The following is a 17,742-nucleotide window of genomic DNA, read 5'->3' as shown; positions in this document are numbered from 1 at the left end:
TTCCTCCCCCTCTGCTACTCTTCCTCCCCCTCTGCTACTCTTCCTCCCCCTCTGCTACTCTTCCTCCCCCTCTGCTACTCTTCCTCCCCCTCTGCTACTCTTCCTCCCCCTCTGCTACTCTTCCTCCCCCTCTGCTACTCTTCCTCCCCCTCTGCTACTCTTCCTCCCCCTCTGCTACTCTTCCTCCCCCTCTGCTACTCTTCCTCCCCCTCCGCTACTCTTCCTCCCCCTCCGCTACTCTTCCTCCCCCTCCGCATGGCTTGTGTATCATACGCTTATGCGCCTGGGCACACATAAGGGCTGAGATGAAGCTGTGAAACGCCAGGAGACCGGAGAGGTTTGCCGAAGGTGGCGGTCTCTATGACATCAGCGGCAGCCTACCATTCAATAAGGTTACGTGAGTGCCAGCAATTGGAGGACAGTTTTGCAGGGGTTGAGGTTAGACACCTGAAGGTGTCTGTAATGAGAGCGTATACACATTGTTGTAGAGGCGTGTATGTCAACCATATATACACACTGGTTGATGCGTCCGTTTTCCATCTGACCACTTCTGTGGAGTCTTGGATGCAGTTGTTTTCCTGGGCCAGAAGAAAATGAACTATATGCATGCATGTGTTTTGGTTATATAGGAGTGCACTCCGGTCAAACATTTTTTTCATCCCAGATGTCAGCTGGCACCATCAGTGTTTTTATGGGAGGATATATGTACCGTAGGTTTATAGGTTGTATGTCTCTTGGCCATTGTAATGGGTATTGAATAATTCATTAAAATGTATACTTTTTATACCAGCTTTGAGCTCCCCATACTTTGCTTTTTGATAATAAATATTATGGTTTCAGAAAATAATAAATCCTATATAAACAGCCAAACTAGTATTTCAGCTAATTAAAAACAATTGCAAATGCTTGGAAATGGTTTAGAAACAACTATCAAGTACTACTACTAACGCAGTAGGATTATCCATACTATGCCAGGGAAAAAAAACACATATATAAGTAGATAAATTCTTGATCTACTTACATAACATACTGTATGTATTGTACTGTCCACGTTTTGATTTCAGTGAATTTTATATAGTAAATGAAGATAATTCTGTTCCTGGTGGGAACCATGTCTTTTGCCCACAGTTTGAGGCTAAATCCTAATGCCATTTCTGCCCTTAACTTTTTTCTCTTTTCTCCTCCAATCGCTGAATCACCTCAGCCTTGCTTGTAAACACAAGTGAGCAGAGGATCATGTTTCAGATAAGCAGCTAGGCAGGGAAATAAATGGAAGAGGAGGAATATGTTCTAGATAAAGACCCCCAGCATGCAACTGTTTAGGAGCACTGGCCCTTTAATAGTCAGTGCCAAAGTTATGTGATAACTCCAAACCATAACAGCAGAAAAAGTTTTGAATGCAAGATTAGCATCTTTGTCGCTTAATACACTCAGACCAGTTGCTGTTGACAATCCCACTTTTAAAAGGAACCTAAACTGAGAAGGATATGGATTTTTCCTTTTAAAATAATACCCGTTGCCTGACTCTCCTGCTGATCCTGTGTCTCTAATACTTTTAGCCACGGACCCTCAACAAGCAGGCAGATCAGGTGCTCTGACTGAAGTCAGACTGGATTAGCTGCATGCTCCCATTGAGGGAGAAAAAGTGGGTCTTATAGTCCAAAAAATAGTATTTGCCATTTCAGTTTGGGGTCTGTAAGATGTACTTTGAAGCTACACTTGTCACACTACACTACCACCAGTGTAAATTAGCCAGGAAATATGTTTGGTGAATGGTTAAGATGCAGGCTCTGCTTTCTATGCAGATCAGTCTTCTTCAGACTCTGTTCTCAGTTCGTCTCCTTATATATTTTACACACATTTTATCGCTTGGTTTCTGTGTGTTTGTCTTTTTTTGTAGTACTTTTTGTTTCCAAGCACTGTACGTATTTCAATGGTTTTTCTTTTTTTACAGTGGACAGATGGATCACCACCTGTACAATTTCAGGCTCAGAATGGACCCACTACCAGCCTTGCTAGTCTCTTGTGAAAGATAAAATCAACTAAACAGTACAACGAACTGATCCAGCACTGGCTAATCGGGATCCTTCTTTGTGTCCAGAACTGTGGAGCGTGTACTCCCTCAAGAGAATGCACAGTATATTTGATTTCTGTCCTGGAGATGAACATTGTGGACATGTCGTCATTAAACAGGAAGGAATTTCTACAGTCCTCTTTTCAGAGACTCCGTGTTTTGGAGACCAAGCTACATGCTGCAAAATTCTGACACTCCCCTTGTCTGCAAGCGATACTGGCTCCCTCCCCATGTGCATGGTGCGCGGCAAAGGTCTCACCTTCCCTTTTGCACGATAAGAGGTCGATAGAATTTGGAACAATATTTTTTGTGCTATATTTAATATCTGCCTTCAGCTTTGTTTCCTTTTACGGAATAGATTTAACAGAGAAGGGCATTTTTAGATTTTATATTCATAAATATATATATAATACTTAAGTTTATCAATGTTTTAAACCTTTTTCTGCACACAAATACGGTTTTTGGGGTAGTCAGAGTTACTCTTTCCTCTGTTTCATTCTCCCTTTTGGATAAATTATATTTTCTGGGGGAATGGTTTTAATATTTGATATAGTTTTGTAGGGGATCATCACAAAACCCTTGGATTGCTAGTGCAAATCGGCTGATTATGAATAAAGCCAATGGAAGACTGATGGGTATTTAGCAATTTAGGGGGATTGAAGCCTGCCTTTTTTAAATAATCAGAGGATATGTTATAGCCTTTCTATGTATCATGCAAATACTTGTAAGTATTGTAAACATAAGAATGTTCAATCAAATTTCTTAAAGTCCTTTTTTTTTTCCATTCCTTTTTTCAAACGTCTAAGAAACAATACCCATGTTTCCTGTACTTATTATTGTGGTTTCCATGAAACGGCTACTGTCACTCCCTATCACCACTATGAGTTTGCAGCCATGTATGAATTTGACCTATGCTTCTCCAACACAGAGCATAAAATGGTGTGATTTGTTTCCCATTCTCACTTATACTTTCTGGCTTGTTAATGATACTACTAGTTATGTATTTTAACTTTTTTTTAGCTGTACATGATATCACTGAGCAGTAGAAATGTAATATTATCAATGGTTCCTACATTTTTATTTAATATATTTAATGTATATGATCCCTTGTTTAATAGCCATTAAAGCTGAAACTCTATTTTTCAGAGATGATGTAAGCAGTGCCTCCATCTTGTTGTTGTTGATCCAGGGTGTTTTTCGAAAGTATTAATTCCAGGGTTGTGGAGTCGGTACAAAAATCATCCGACTAATCAGTTTATCAAACCACTGACTCCGACTCCAGGTACCCAAAATTGCTCAGACTCCTTAGTCTTACCAGGACGATGGATTTGGTACAAAAATCATCTGACTCCCGACTCAGACTCCTGAGTTTATAAAACCTCTGACTCCAGGTACCCATAATTGCCTCGACCCCGACTCTGACTCCACAGCCCTGATTAATTCACAGAACTACTGTTAAAGGACACCTGAAGTGAGAGGGATATGGAGGCTGACATTTATTTCCTTTTGAACCACACCAGCTGCCTTGGCCTCTTGCTGATTTTTCTGGTATCAGTAGTATCCGAATCACATAGCTGAAATAAGCCTGTAGCTAATTCAGTCAGAAACATCTGATCTGCATGCTTCCTTAGGGTCTATGGCTAAAAGTATTAGAGGAAGATGTTCAGCAGGACAGCCAGGCAATGTGCATTGAAGGTAATGAGTATGGCAGCCTACATATTCCTCTCACTTCAGGTGTTCTTTAAAGCGGACCTGTACTCAGAACTTATTCTCTGCTCTAAAAGATAATCAACAGCATAATAAACTTTAAAGAAAAACATTTGTTACAGCTGATACAAATCCTGCAGTAAACCTGCAGTGTGTCTGCTTCCTGCTTTCATGTAAGCTGATATAGGGTTAATACCTTGTTTTTACCGATTTAGCTGCTCTGCCGTGGCTGCCATCTGACACAGCTGAGAGATCAAACTACACTGGTGATTAGTCTCAGATGAGGGGGAATTGGACAGGCTAAACTCTCTAAATACATACAGGGTGCATTTCTCTGTTTTTCTTCTGTCCTGTGCAAGAGTTCAGGGGTTGTGATATTTAAGGATGCAGTTTCCTTATCAGGCGGGGCTTCTACTTGGCAGACAATGGAGATAATTAATGCTTCCTACATAACCAGTATTCCTTGTCTAGACTGGTAAAAACTATTAGCATATATCATGAAAACAGAGCTCTGCAGAAAACTTGCTGGTAAAATGGGCCAGGAATTCATCACTTGCACTTTAGTCCCGAAACAATTCACTTTCTCCTAAGTGTTCTCCCAGGTGATATTTTCACATCTTATCAATAAAATGCCTTTTACGCCACCAGCAAGCAAGAAAGCATTCAGCAAAACAGACAAATGATAAGCGCTCAAGGATGCACCTGAATTGTAAGCCATCAGTGGCAATGCAGAGCCCCCTAGGGCTGAATACATGCCTCTAATGCAAAACAGATGCAAAGTTATGTGCTAAATTCTAATCTAAAAATTTGGGAGTGAATTTAAAACAGTGAAGGCAGCTAGCCACTAGTATACTTACATTCAATTTTGTACAGTGGGAGACATGGCAGCGCTTTCAAACAAACCTCATACCTGAATGGTTTAACTGCAATGGTGAGCAGAGCTCCAGAAACTGGACTATATTACACACCCAGCATACACTGCAGGCAAAGAGAGGGAGGGGGAATTAGTGATTAATCTGCACCGGTGGGCAGAGCTCCAGAAACTGGACTATATTACACACCCTGCATCACTATAGACCAAGGGGGAGTGTTAGCTTCCCCAAGGGGGTACGTCACCGCCGTGGGGAAGTCTATTAGGTCATAATTTGTGCACTAATTATCACTGAAGCTAACACCCCCCCTTGGTCTATAGTGATGCAGGGTGTGTAATATAGTCCAGTTTCTGGAGCTCTGCCCACCGGTGCAGATTAATCACTAATTCCCCCTCCCTCTCTTTGCCTGCAGTGTATGCTGGGTGTGTAATATAGTCCAGTTTCTGGAGCTCTGCTCACCATTGCAGTTAAACCATTCAGGTATGAGGTGTGTTTGAAAGCGCTGCCATGTCTCCCACTGTGCAAGAAAGCATTCAGAATAATTTTGACAGTTTTTTCAGCTACACTTTGGTACTTTTTTGTGTTGAAAATTTATTTTAAACAGAAGATGAAAAATTATCTGCTGAGAGCAAACTTCAAGTGGACCCAAATTAAAAATACAACATTTCAGAAATAAAATCTATGTTCTAACTTATGATAATAAATAGCAGCCTTTTTTCAGCTGCATGATGGCAAATGTAAAATATTTTACATTAAGGCTACTTTCACACCAAGACGTTGCGTTTTAGGGGACGTTATGGTCGCATAACGTGCCCCTAACGCAACGCCTGGTGCTCTTTGATGTGGACGTCAGAGTGAGCCGCGTTGTGCAGCTCACTCTGGCGTCCGTGATGCCATGATGCGTACTCTTGGACGCATGCAGCATCACGTGGTCCCGCCAGCCAATCGCAGCACAGAGCGGTGCTCCAGGAAGTAAACGCTGCACGTCACACCGTCCAGTGAATATTAATTAGCCATGTGCCTGGCTGAGGAGGAGGTCTTCCCTCCTCCAACACTACTGAGCATGTGCACATGTCTAACGCGGCTTAGACGCGCATAACGCACAGCATGCTGCACTTTCAACTTACGTGCTGCGTTACAATGTAACGCAACGTGGGCACTGTGAACAGCCCATTGATTAATCATTGCTGTGAGTTGGGATGCGTTACAGGCTGCTCTAACGTGCGCCTGTAACGTCTTACTGTGAAAGCAGCCTTAGTGGAGGAACCCCTCCCTTCCTTTCATATTGCTGGGACAGAATCCAGCAAACTGGTGGAGTAGGTGTCCGGCAAAGGAGGAATTGCTAATGGCTGCCACCTGTATCACCCTAGTTATGAAAAGAGAAGGGTAAAAAGCATGCACTGAAATGCTCATAGGCTTGAAGGAGTGTTGATTTATCTTTGTATGTGTCAGAATAGTGCAACTAAAATATTTTGAGTTAAAGTTTGGTTTGGGTCCGCTTTAAAAGAAAAGTAAATTGGACCAGACCCTTTATTTTTTTATGACTAGGAAACAGCTTTATTTTCATGCATTGTCATTGACAGTAATGAGACCAGGGTCTAGTGACACCGAAGCATGCTTGCACCATTTCATGGTCTGCCACCTATGGATCCTCTTTATGGTTTAAAGAGGAATGCTTGGCCAGTGATATAAGATGTTTGACTCTAAACTGAGCAGCAGTGCTTAAAACTATACTGAGATTGGAGTGGCCATCTCCTGACTAGGATTTGGAAGACTAAACCCATATTAGGACCCATCCTGTGCTACTCAAAAGTAGTTTTTTTTGCTGGTGTTCTGCTGGCAGCAGACTTGAACATGTAAAATATTACTGTTTTGTTGGATTGCAATACATGTATACATATTCACACAGGTTGTATTGAATCTTACAAAAATTAAGGCCTTCCCTTTGCATCTTAAAGAGAACCCGAGGTGTGTTTAAAGAATGTTATCTGCATACAGAGGCTGGATCTGCCTATACAGCCCAGCCTCTGTTGCTATCCCAAACCCCACTAAGGTCCCCCTGCACTCTGCAATCCCTCATAAATCACAGCCGTGCTGTGAGGCTGTGTTTACATCTGTAGAGTCAGTCTCAGCTGCTCCCCCGCCTCCTGCATAGCTCCAGTCCCTGCCCCTGTCCCTTCCCTCCAATCAGCAGGGAGGGAAGGGATGCAGGCGGGGACTGGAGTTCTGCAGGAGGCGGGGAGAGCAGCAGACTGACACTATAGAGATAAACAGCCAGCTCTGACAAGCTGTTTGTCAGCAGCTTGGCTGTGATTTATGAGGGATTGCAGAGTGCAGGGGGACCTTAGGGGGGTTTGGGATAGTAACAGAGGCTGGGCTGTATGGGCAGATCCAGCCTCTGTATGCAGATAATATTCTTCAAACCCACCTCGGGTTCTCTTTAAGGGGCCCATACACCTAACGATTTTCCCGCCGATATACAGCCGATCCGATCACAGTGATCGAATCGGCTGTGAAATCGACGCGCACACCACTGACAGAACGATTGATTTCCATCCGAAATCGATCGTTCCCATCGATTCCCGTTGATCTGTCCGTGCGGAAGATTTTTCTCGATCGCCGGCGGGTCGGGAGTGCGTTGATAGCGGCGTTTGAATGCCCGACGACCGACGCAATACAGCGGGTATACATTACTTGCTCGGGCTGGCGCGAGTCCCCTGGTCCCGGCTGTCTTCTTCTCCGCTCCGGACCATTCCTGCAGCTACACAGAACTTCCTGTCCCGGCAGGAAGTTTAAACAGTAGAGCGCCCTCTACTGTTTAAACTTCCCCTGGACAGGAAGTTCAGTAGCTGCAGGAACAGTTCGGAGCGGAGAAGAAGACAGCAGTGACAGGGGACTCGTGCCGGCCGGAACAGGTAATGTATGCAGGGGGGGGGGGGGGGGGCGGCAGCTCCACAGATTGTGATCGGTTTCAGGCTGAAATCGATTCACAATCTGTTTGCAGTAAGCTGGCCATACGATCCCTCTCTGATCAGATTCGATCAGAGAGGGATCTATCTGTTGGTCGAATCTGATGGCAAATTGACCAGTGTATGGCCACCTTTATGAAGCATGGGCATCTCCAGTTTGCCTTTTGTTGGTCACAGACCTTTTAATCCAATCTGTAGTCTCATCTCTAGCTTGCTTGGTAAACACATGTGAGCAAAGCATGGATCATATTACAATGTATTCTGGAATGCTCCCCGTTTTTTAGCCGAAGGGGGAACAACCAGATCTTTCACGCATGGGGCCATATGCAATTCACTTTTTCTCCTCAGTTTTGCTTGTACAGTAGTTTAAAAAATAAAGTCCTGTATTTGGGCATCCTGAAAGTCAAGTTTTGTTTTTAAAGAAATGTATAGCAATATTTTTGATACATTGCTGTATTATGTTTTAAAATACTTTTTTTTTTAATCCGAGAATAAATAACACTAACTTAAAATAGTTGATATCTGGTGTCCAGGACTGCTGGCATGAATGGCCTAAGAGCAGTGGGGCCAAGTTTTCAGTCACCAAGTCTGGAGACTGCATTTTGATATTTAGAGACTTATTTACTGAAACAGTATACGCACAAAGGTAAGTAAAAATGCTCAACTGTACAGGTGAGTTTATTTGAAAAGGTGAAGTGCAATAGTAGTGAGCAATATAAAAACCTTGTTCAGGGTTGGAACCCACTAGAGCGAGTTTTTTATTTTCTTTTGAGCGTTGAGAGTGATTCAAAACTAGCAATTTCCCTAAATGCTCAGCTAATGTTAATGGATGGGTCAAATGCCACTGGAGCGATTGCGATTAGCAAAATCGCAAATGTAGGACATGCAGCATTTTTGAGCGTTAGTGGTTTGCGTTAGCGTTTCTGCAATGTAAAGTATATAAACGCTGGTGTAATCGTTCATGAAATGCTATACAGAGCGATTTTGCTAGCGTTTTTAAATTACTGCACACTGTAAAAAAAAAAAAAAAAAATTAATTGAAATGACCAATCAGAATTAAAAATGCTAATTGCAAATCGCTACTCAATCGCTGGCAAAATGCTGGCACTTTTTAAAATCGCTACCAAAATCGCCAGAAAATGCTCATTAAAAACACGAGTGCTTGCGATTAGCGATGGCGCTTTGTAGGCCTCATTGTAGGTTGGTTAAACAGCTGAAAATCAGACTCTGCCTGAATAATCTAGCTCTGTAAACTGGTATGTTAATTAAATGTGCCTTTACCTTGCCTTTTGTTTAGTTAGTATGGGTGCACATTTATATACTGTAGAATCTCTTTGTAGTAAACTCTAGCGAATTAATTCTCTAGCCACAGTATACTCAATACACTCAGTCTCCAGGTCCCAGCAAATGTGTCTAAGTATACAATGTATGACAAATCCTGATATATTAAACTTCTGTTATAGTAAACAACTTGGCCAGGTCCCTGGGAGTTAAGTATAAAGAGATTCTACTGTAGTTTGAAAATGAACCTGATGTTGGTATTTTCAAGTAAAATACATAGATGCAAAATGACCATAAAATTTGCATCTCATTAACCTTCCTACTTCACTAGTGAAACACTAGGTTTGGATAAAAACTGCACATTATTATTTTTTTTTTTTTAGTATTTGTATAGCACCGACCTCTTCTCTGTATGTATCATAGTCTGGGGCTAATTTATGTGGAAGCCAATTAACTTATCTGTATGTTTTTGGGATGAGGGGGGAAATAGAAGTGTCTGGAGGAAACCCACACACACATGGAGAACATACAAACTCTGTGTAGATAGTGCCCTGGCTGCATGTGAAATATCCTTTAATCATTTCTCTAATGGGTGGTAATAGGATTTCTGCCTCTCCATGCTGCAGCAGTAGGCTGGAGTCTCCCTTTGCTGGTACACAAAATATGGCATTTGGATGAAGTTGTTTCTCATTGCCGTGGTAGGAAGCACTAGTTTCACTTGCTACTGTATATGTATGGAGGTATGAGTCACAGATTGCTACACAAGGTGAATTGTTTAATACATATTAATGTTGGGCGAGACACCACTGATGCTAGCAACAAGATATACATGCAAGGATAGCTGTATATTAAGTACAAACTTATCATCTGAAATATATATAATAAATATTTAGAGGTGTGATCAAACAAATAAGGATAGGATGGTAATTACCTAAGAACCAGGACCTAAAGTGACTTACCAGAGGTTGTCTGTACTGTTCTGCTAGATTAATTATTTTACAATATATTTTGTCTAATTTCTTAGATATTTATATACTGTTGTATTTAATTATAATCATTTCCATTTAAATTGTTTTCAGCTACAATTTTTCTCAGAATTAAAAAGCAGTTGGCAGAATGCTAAATACTGTATGCTGCTGAAATGCTTGCTGCTGAAATACTTGGTAATCATTCTGCACAGAAAGCTGTTGTCATAAATCTATACCGTTGGCATGTAGAGTTGGGCCGAACGGTTCGCCTGCGAACGGTTCCAGGCGAACTTTGGGGGTTCGCGTTCGCCTGCATCAGGCGAACTTTTGCGGAAGTTCGATTCGCCACATAATGCTGTATTGAGCAAAATTTTTAGCCTCCATTTCACTGTCAGCAGACATGTTATTGTCAAACACACTGCTTTCAGTGTTAGAACCCGCCTACCCTCCCTTTAAGCTAGGTCCTTTATACCATTTGACTCAGTTGTCTGCCTACACTAATTAATTATGGGACAGCTGGTACACACTCTGCTAGGGAGATTTTAATTCCTCCCTCCTCCCCTTCTCCCGGAGGGAGGAGGGTCTCTTCTGCCAGGGAATTATACTATTTTAAAAACCAGTATACATCATACCATAGCTGGTACATCATACCATAGCTGGGAATACATACATGAGTATACATCATACCATAGCTGGGAATCGAACCCAGATCTCACTGTGTGGTGGACATGTCACCCTAAGCACTGTACCACTACAGAAGTAAGTGAAGCTAGCCTAAAATTTAACATTTATGCTCAATGCAATAGAACCATTAGGTTGCTTAAAGGAGAACTGTAGTGAGAGGTATATGGAGGCTGCCATATTGATTTCCTTTTAAGCTATACCAGTTGCCTGGCAGCCCTGCTGATCTATTTGGCTGCAGTAGTGTGAATCACACCAGAAACAAGCAAGCAGCTAATCTTGTCAGATCTTACAAAAATGTCAAACACCAGATCTGCTGCATGCTTGTTCAGGGTCTAGGGCTAAAAGTATTGGAGGCAGAGGATCTGCAGGATAGCCAGGTAACTGGTATTGCTTAAAAGGAAATCAATATGGTAGCCTCCATATACCTTTCACTACAGTTCTCCTTTAAAGGGAACCTTAACTGAGAGTGATATGGCTGTTTCCTGTAAACAATACCAGTTGCCTGGCAGTCCAGCTGATCTTTGTGACTGCAATAGTGGCTGAATCACACCCTGAAACAAGCATGCAGCTAATCCAGTCTGACTTCAGTCAGAGCACCTGATCTGCATGCTTGTTCAGGGGCTGTGGCTAAAAGTATTAGAGACACAGGATCAGCAGGCAATTCAGGCAACTGGTATTATTTTAAAAGGAAAAATTAGCTGCATGCTTGTTTCTGGTGTGATTCACACTACTGCAGCCAAATAGATCAGCAGGGCTGCCAGGCAACTGGTATAGCTTAAAAGGAAATCAATATGGCAGCCTCCATATACCTCTCACTACAGTTCTCCTTTAAGCAACCTAATGGTTCTATTGCATTGAGCATAAATGTTACATTTTAGGCTAGCTTCACTTACTTCATACTCTGGTTTCTCTTCAGATCGCATAAATCTTTCGCCTTTTTACTTCTGTAGTGGTACAGTGCTTAGGGTGACGTGTCCACCACACAGTGAGATCTGGGTTCGATTCCCAGCTATGGTATGATGTATACTCATGTATGTATTCCCAGCTATGGTATGATGTATACTGGTTTTTAAAATAGTATAATTCCCTGGCAGAAGAGACCCTCCTCCCTCCGGTAGGAGGGAATGGGTAGAAGGGTAGGAGGGAGGTGGGAGGAATTAAAATCTCCCTAGCAGAGTGTGTAGCAGCTGTCCCATAACTAATTAGTGTAGGTAGGCAAATGGTATAAAGGACCTTGCTTGGAGGAGGGAGGGTGGGCAGGTCCTCCAGCAGTGATGTGTATTTCACTCAATTAGGTGTGGCTCCAGGTATTAGAGCTTTTGAAACATGTTTTCTATCATTTTTCCAGTTGATAGAATTTTTTAAAACTTTGAAAGTTCGCCTCCCCATTGAAGTCTATGGCGGTTCGCGAACTTTTTCGCGAACCGAACCTTTCGCGGAAGTTCGCGAACAGGGTTCGCGAACCTAAAATCGGAGGTTCGGCCCAACTCTATTGGCATGCAGTAGAACAGATGATTCAGTGGCAGTCTGTCCCACAGGTCACTTTCAGGCAGGGAACACACTTGACTTTCAGTTTTCCGTGCGCGTTTTCCTGCATACTTTTTCTGCACACCAAGTGTGTTTCCATGCAGGAAAACGCGCGCGTTTTTTCACAGCAGCTGATGTAATTGATAGAGAAAACTTCCAAAATGTGCAGCGTCATCATGCTGAATGTCAGTTGTTTTTTTTCTGCGCGCGAACAACTCAGTAAGTGTGAACTAGCACATTGATTATCATGAGTTCTCAGTTTTTCTGTGCAAAGAACGCGCACGAAAACAGTCAAGTGTGTTCCCAGCCTCAGTGGTCCCAGTGTCCCAATGTGCAGGAGCAACCTGATGCTGCATGCGTGGTCTGCTAGAGCAGGCTATTCAAATAAGCCAGTTTGGTGTCAGAGTTGCGATTCACCAATGGCGTGCTTCCATGTGGGCGGCTATGGTCCCAGAAAACTGAAAACACTAGTACAAGGGTAGCAATCAATAAATGTATTTCTTATATGAATACACACATACACATAGAAGTCCTCCATACCTTTGAATGTGGTGCATCCCTGGCTCAAGTGTCACGCTGATCCCCTCCTTTATTAGCAATCGCCACAGACTGAAGGTGGCCACACACAATACAATAAAATGATCTGATTTGATGAAGATCGGATTTCCTGGAAAATCAAAAGCTTTTTTTTTTTATGCAAGCTAGAAATCTGATTTTAGATTTCCCCTTTTTTATTCAATAAAAGTTGATCAGGAATGGTAGATTTTTCTGATCAGTGTTAATTAAAATTGAATGTAGTGTGGTACATTGTCAATTTATTAATATATACACCCAAGTAATTTTTTCGGAGTTTTCAATGTTTTCATAATTGGGGAAAAATTGTGTTTACATTGGTCAGATTTTTCAAATTTTACAATCAATCAGGAAAATTGATTGTGATCCTTGAATTGAAAAATTAAAAAGTTTACATGTTGGGAGTGGACAGTGATGTGTCCCCTGATGGTCCGATGGTCTGGCTGTAGCCCAGGCAGATGCGTTACCTCCATAGGCTATATTGCGGCCTATTTACCACAATGGATCAGTTGCAGGCTGGCAAGTGTGAGCGGCTCCTATATATATATATATATATAAAATAGGAAGCATTCACTGTCCGTTTTGCTCAGGTGGGAACACAGGAAGTGATATGCAGGAGCTCCTGGAAGAAAGGACTGCATTGATTGAAGCAGGCAAGCGTTGAACAGTCACATTGAAAAGAAAGATGTGGCAATGTCTCTCCAGTGTCCGGAGCTCAGTGTATCCCTGGCAGTTTGTTGTTTATCGATTGGGTTGGGATTTGAGATCAGGGTGACACTAGAGCCAGGGATGTACCACGTTTAAATGTATGGAGGAAGAATTCTATGTAAAAAAAAAAAAAAGTTGATTTATGCTACCCTTTTACTTGGTAGTGATGTCAATGTGATGAGATTTTATTAAAACCATTTATTTTTTTTACATTTTTATTACAGTACCACTATTCTTCATACCATTTTAATACTAATTATAAGATCCAATGTATTTATAGTTTTGTCCTTTTTCTGAAAGGGGCTTAATTCTGCACAGCTACGGTTTTGGAGAAAACCTGGCTGTTCAGCATGAGTTAAGCTCCGTACTCATCACCCAACTGGTCCAGCAACTTCCCCTTGATGATGGTCGTTAAGCGACGCCTCTTCCCGCTGGCGGGTATGCATGGCGTTACACGTTTGGAGCGAATGAGACGCGCAACGTTCAACTGGTCGTGCACCTGTACCCACATTACGATATTGCAGAAATGGGTGGCGCTCAAAAGATCGCCGGTCGTTTTGTTAAATTGTGACATGGGTAAAGAAAAAAAAAACACTTTACTGGTATGCAAGTGAACGCAAAAATGAATGGTACATGCATCCTATACCATTAATAGGATGTGTTTACACTGTCAAACAGAAAGCAAATGCACAATGCAATTGCCGGATCACAATTGCAAAGTCCCAACCTGCTGCAGTTTTTGCAGCCGAATCGCAAACCAGACGCAATGAAAGCCTATGGACTAGGCTTCCCACCATGCTAAGATTGCTCATCTGTTCTGTGGAAATTTGGTGCCGCCATCCCTGTTCGCCTCAGAGAGCAGAAGGCATAGGGCTTCCTGTTGGTTGCAAAAGAACCAGTGCGTGCTTGTGGTGGAAGGCGTACATACAACATTTTGGTGCAGAGCGATGCCGAAAGACGGCTCACCCTGTGCCTGCTGAAAGTCCAAGGGTGTTGTTATTGCTATTCCCCCTCCCAGTTGTAGTAACTAGAGATGGTCCGAATGGTTCGCCGCTGAACTTCGGTGGTTCGTGTTCGCCAGCGAACACAAACTTTTCCGGAAGTTCGGTTCGCCATCATCATGCACCATTAGGGTCAACTTTGACCCTCTACATCACAGTCAGCAAGCACATTGTAGCCAATCAGGCTACACTCCCTCCTGGAGCCTCTCCCCCTCTTATAAAAGGCAGGCATCGCCGGCCATTTTACTTACTTGTGTGCCTGCAGTAAATAGAGAAGAGACAACTGCTGCTGCTGCAGACTCTCATAGGGAAAGATTAGTTAGGCTCTTGTAGGCTTGTTAGTTTGCTCCTTGCTGATACTTATTGCTAAAATAGCACCCCACAACAGCTCTTTTGAGAGCTAATCTTGTTCTTGTGATCTATTTTTTTTTTATATTTCTGTGTCCCACTGACACTTGTGTTGTATAGACACCCTTGATAATTCATACAGTGTGTGTGCCACTGCCAAGCCCAGCACAGTCAGTGACTACCTGTGTGTGTGACAGGTGCACATTGTAATACCCATTACTGCATATACCTACCTACCTGTTGTTCACAGTGCACCCACCTACCTACGTGAGCTGAGCGCATGCAGTGTCACTGTGCCTGTCCGTTACCTATCTGTGTGTGACAGGTGCACATTGTAATACCCATCACTGCATATACCTACCTGTTGTGTTCAGTGCACCCACCTCATCACTGCATATACCTAAATTGTTGTGTTCAGTGCACCCACCCACCTACCTACCTACGTGAGTGTATGCAGTGTGATATACCACTCTGTGCATACCTGTTAACTGCACCTGTGTGACTGCACATTGTATTAGTCAAGTCAGTGCATACCTTTTACTTCATCCCCCCCAATATGAACAAAACAAAAGGCAGAGGCAGGCCACCTGGCAGGTTTGTTCGAGGTCGTGCTGTCGTGATTTCGTTCGGCCCTCGACCAAAGTACAGTGTTCAGAAGAAGGCACGTGCCATCAACCTCCAATATTGTCAGGACGTAGTTGACTATTCAACACAGAACACCTCATCTTTCTCAGCTTCCGCACGGAAGCGTGACATATCTTCCTCCTCCTGCTATGATTCTGGCACCCCACTTAACACTCAGTCGGCCGCCACCACCAAAGTGCCATCACCCCAGGGCTCAGCGGTGTGGAAATTTTTTTGTGTGTCTGCCTCAGATGAGAGCAATGCCATCTGCACTCTCTGCCACCGAAAATTGAGCTGTGGAAAGACCAAGACCTGCGTAGGGACAACTACCTTATGAAGGCACATGATTACAAAGCACAAACTGCAATGGGATGACCACCTGAGGAAAAGAAGCACACAAAAGCAAAGCCACACACCGCAGTGGAAGATACCAGGCCGCAATTACCGTGCCGTGATGTTGAAAGGCAAGTGGTAACATCTCTGGCACACAGCGTTGGGTCAAGGGTCCATCTGACCACGGATGCCTGGTCTGCAAAGCACGCTCAGGCCTGCCCGAAGACTAAGTCGGTCCCCACACACAGCATCTCTGCCTGCACACCGTGTGACTGCCTGCCCCAAGACTAATTCGCTCCCCACACAGCATATCTGCCCGCAGGCCGCTTGACTGCCTTCTCCGCCACCACCAACAGGGTCCAGGACTCCAGGCGGATTCCTGAATTTTTAAGGCCGCTGCTAGAATAATTTTTCTGGTGCACTGCGGCAAAACAAAAGGCATGTACATGTGCCCATTCCCCTTCGTGATCATTACCTTGCCGTGGTGAAGGGGCTTGCGTATCACAATGAAGCAATGACCGCCGGCTATATGAGTGCCTCGGGGGCTGGTCACCAAAGATAATAAGGACGTTGCTTCATTGTGGTCAGACCAAATTTTATCAGCTGGACAGTCAAATTGTTCTATCATTGAGCTACCACAGCCCGCCGACCATATGGACTTGAAAGCCGCCATGGCCTGCACTCTGGCCATGGTGCGCACCAGTCCAGCACGGCCGTCACTACGCAAACAGCTGTTTGCAGTGCGTCACACACAGTGAGTTTGGTGTGTCAGTGTAAAGCAGTACTCTAATTACACTCCCTGATTGATGTATACACGTGCAAGATGTTTTAAAGCACTTTAGGCCTGCAATTTAGCATTCAATGTGATTTCTGCCCTTAAAACGCTGCTTTGCGTCCAATCCGGATTTTTCCCCGAGACTTTTGGCGTGTATCCCATTCCGCCATGCCCCCCTCCAGGTGTTAGACCCCTTAAAACATCTTTTACATCACTTTTGGCCAGCATAAATGTTTCTAGTTTCCAAAGTTTGCCTCCCTATTGAAGTCTATTGCGGTTTGCGAAAGTTCGCGCGAACCAAACTTTCGCGGGAGGTTTGCGAACTGAAAATCAGAGGTTCGGGCCATCTCTAGTAGTAACTCAGGGCGACATGTAATTCAAGCACTGGCTATTGCCAGCGGCTGAATCACCTCATTTTCTGCCCTAATTTTAGCTACAGCAATCTCGCTCAAATTATGATTTTGCTGAGGTTGAAGGTTCCATTTCCCCTCTGGTAAGTAGTTTTCCTTTTCTAAAAGTGACATTGAAGCGCAAAAAGTATGATTTGTATATTTTGAAACAACAACCGCCACTCAAACAATCTTTTGTGCAAAAACCATAAATTTATTGTATAAAATACCGTGGATACCATCCTGTAAACTAAGAACCCCCATAAAAACAAGATGTGGGCATCACTCTAGGAGTACTCCTGGAAAGCACGCACGCCACAACTCCACTCATACACACACACACACACACACACACAGAAATTGGTCGGCCGACCTAAAGTCCTGATGCATATGAATATGGAGAGCGCGAACAATTCTGCTTAAAGTGGGAACAGGATATCAAAATGCAACCATAACTTCCTATTTGGACTTCACGTGGCTGTATTGTGAAAGTTCATTCATCCACGAGTAGCATAGCAGCGTCAATCAGCCAGCAAGGAAATGCCAGTAAACCGCAACATCCTAGCAGAGTACTGCTGTTTCACATAGAGACTCTGTTGTTCATACTTTACCGCTCACTCGCGGATTCCGACTTGGTCCTTGTATGCGTCAGAGTTCCTCTTTTTAGTCTTCCGCGGCGTCCCGCGGCTGGCAGGTACCTGCTCGGTGATCTGGCTCGCTACAACGCCTCCCAGTTCACCACGCTCTCCATGAGTCCATCAGCGTGCGTCCTGTCTCTAAGCCAGGCAGTTCCTCCAGCCCATCATCCTCAAGCCTCGCCCACATACGTTACGCCCACCATCACGTGGGCTTCATCAGTGTGATGCTGCGATAGTGGCTTGCTGGGCCGGGTCTCCTCCCTTTTCAAAC

The 17,742-nt window shown here is 43.5% G+C and overlaps 1 protein-coding gene across 2 annotated transcripts in view; it reads left to right on the top strand.

Moving 5' to 3' along the window:
* Positions 1 to 2,486, top strand: part of MAU2 (MAU2 sister chromatid cohesion factor) — a 54,972-nt gene extending 52,486 nt beyond the window's left edge. For both annotated transcript variants that reach the window (XM_068234183.1, XM_068234182.1), the window contains exon 19: positions 1,955 to 2,486. In XM_068234183.1, the coding sequence (XP_068090284.1) occupies positions 1,955 to 2,029 (75 nt within the window). In that variant the 3' untranslated portion in view covers positions 2,030 to 2,486. The remainder of the gene's footprint in view (positions 1 to 1,954) is intronic.
* Positions 2,487 to 17,742: the final 15,256 nt, after the last annotated feature.

The sequence above is a fragment of the Hyperolius riggenbachi genome, chromosome 1 (genome assembly GCF_040937935.1).
Source record: "Hyperolius riggenbachi isolate aHypRig1 chromosome 1, aHypRig1.pri, whole genome shotgun sequence".
NCBI classification, from domain to species: domain Eukaryota; kingdom Metazoa; phylum Chordata; class Amphibia; order Anura; family Hyperoliidae; genus Hyperolius; species Hyperolius riggenbachi.
Note: the sequence above shows the minus strand (reverse complement) of the source record. Positions and strands in the feature narration are given on the sequence as shown.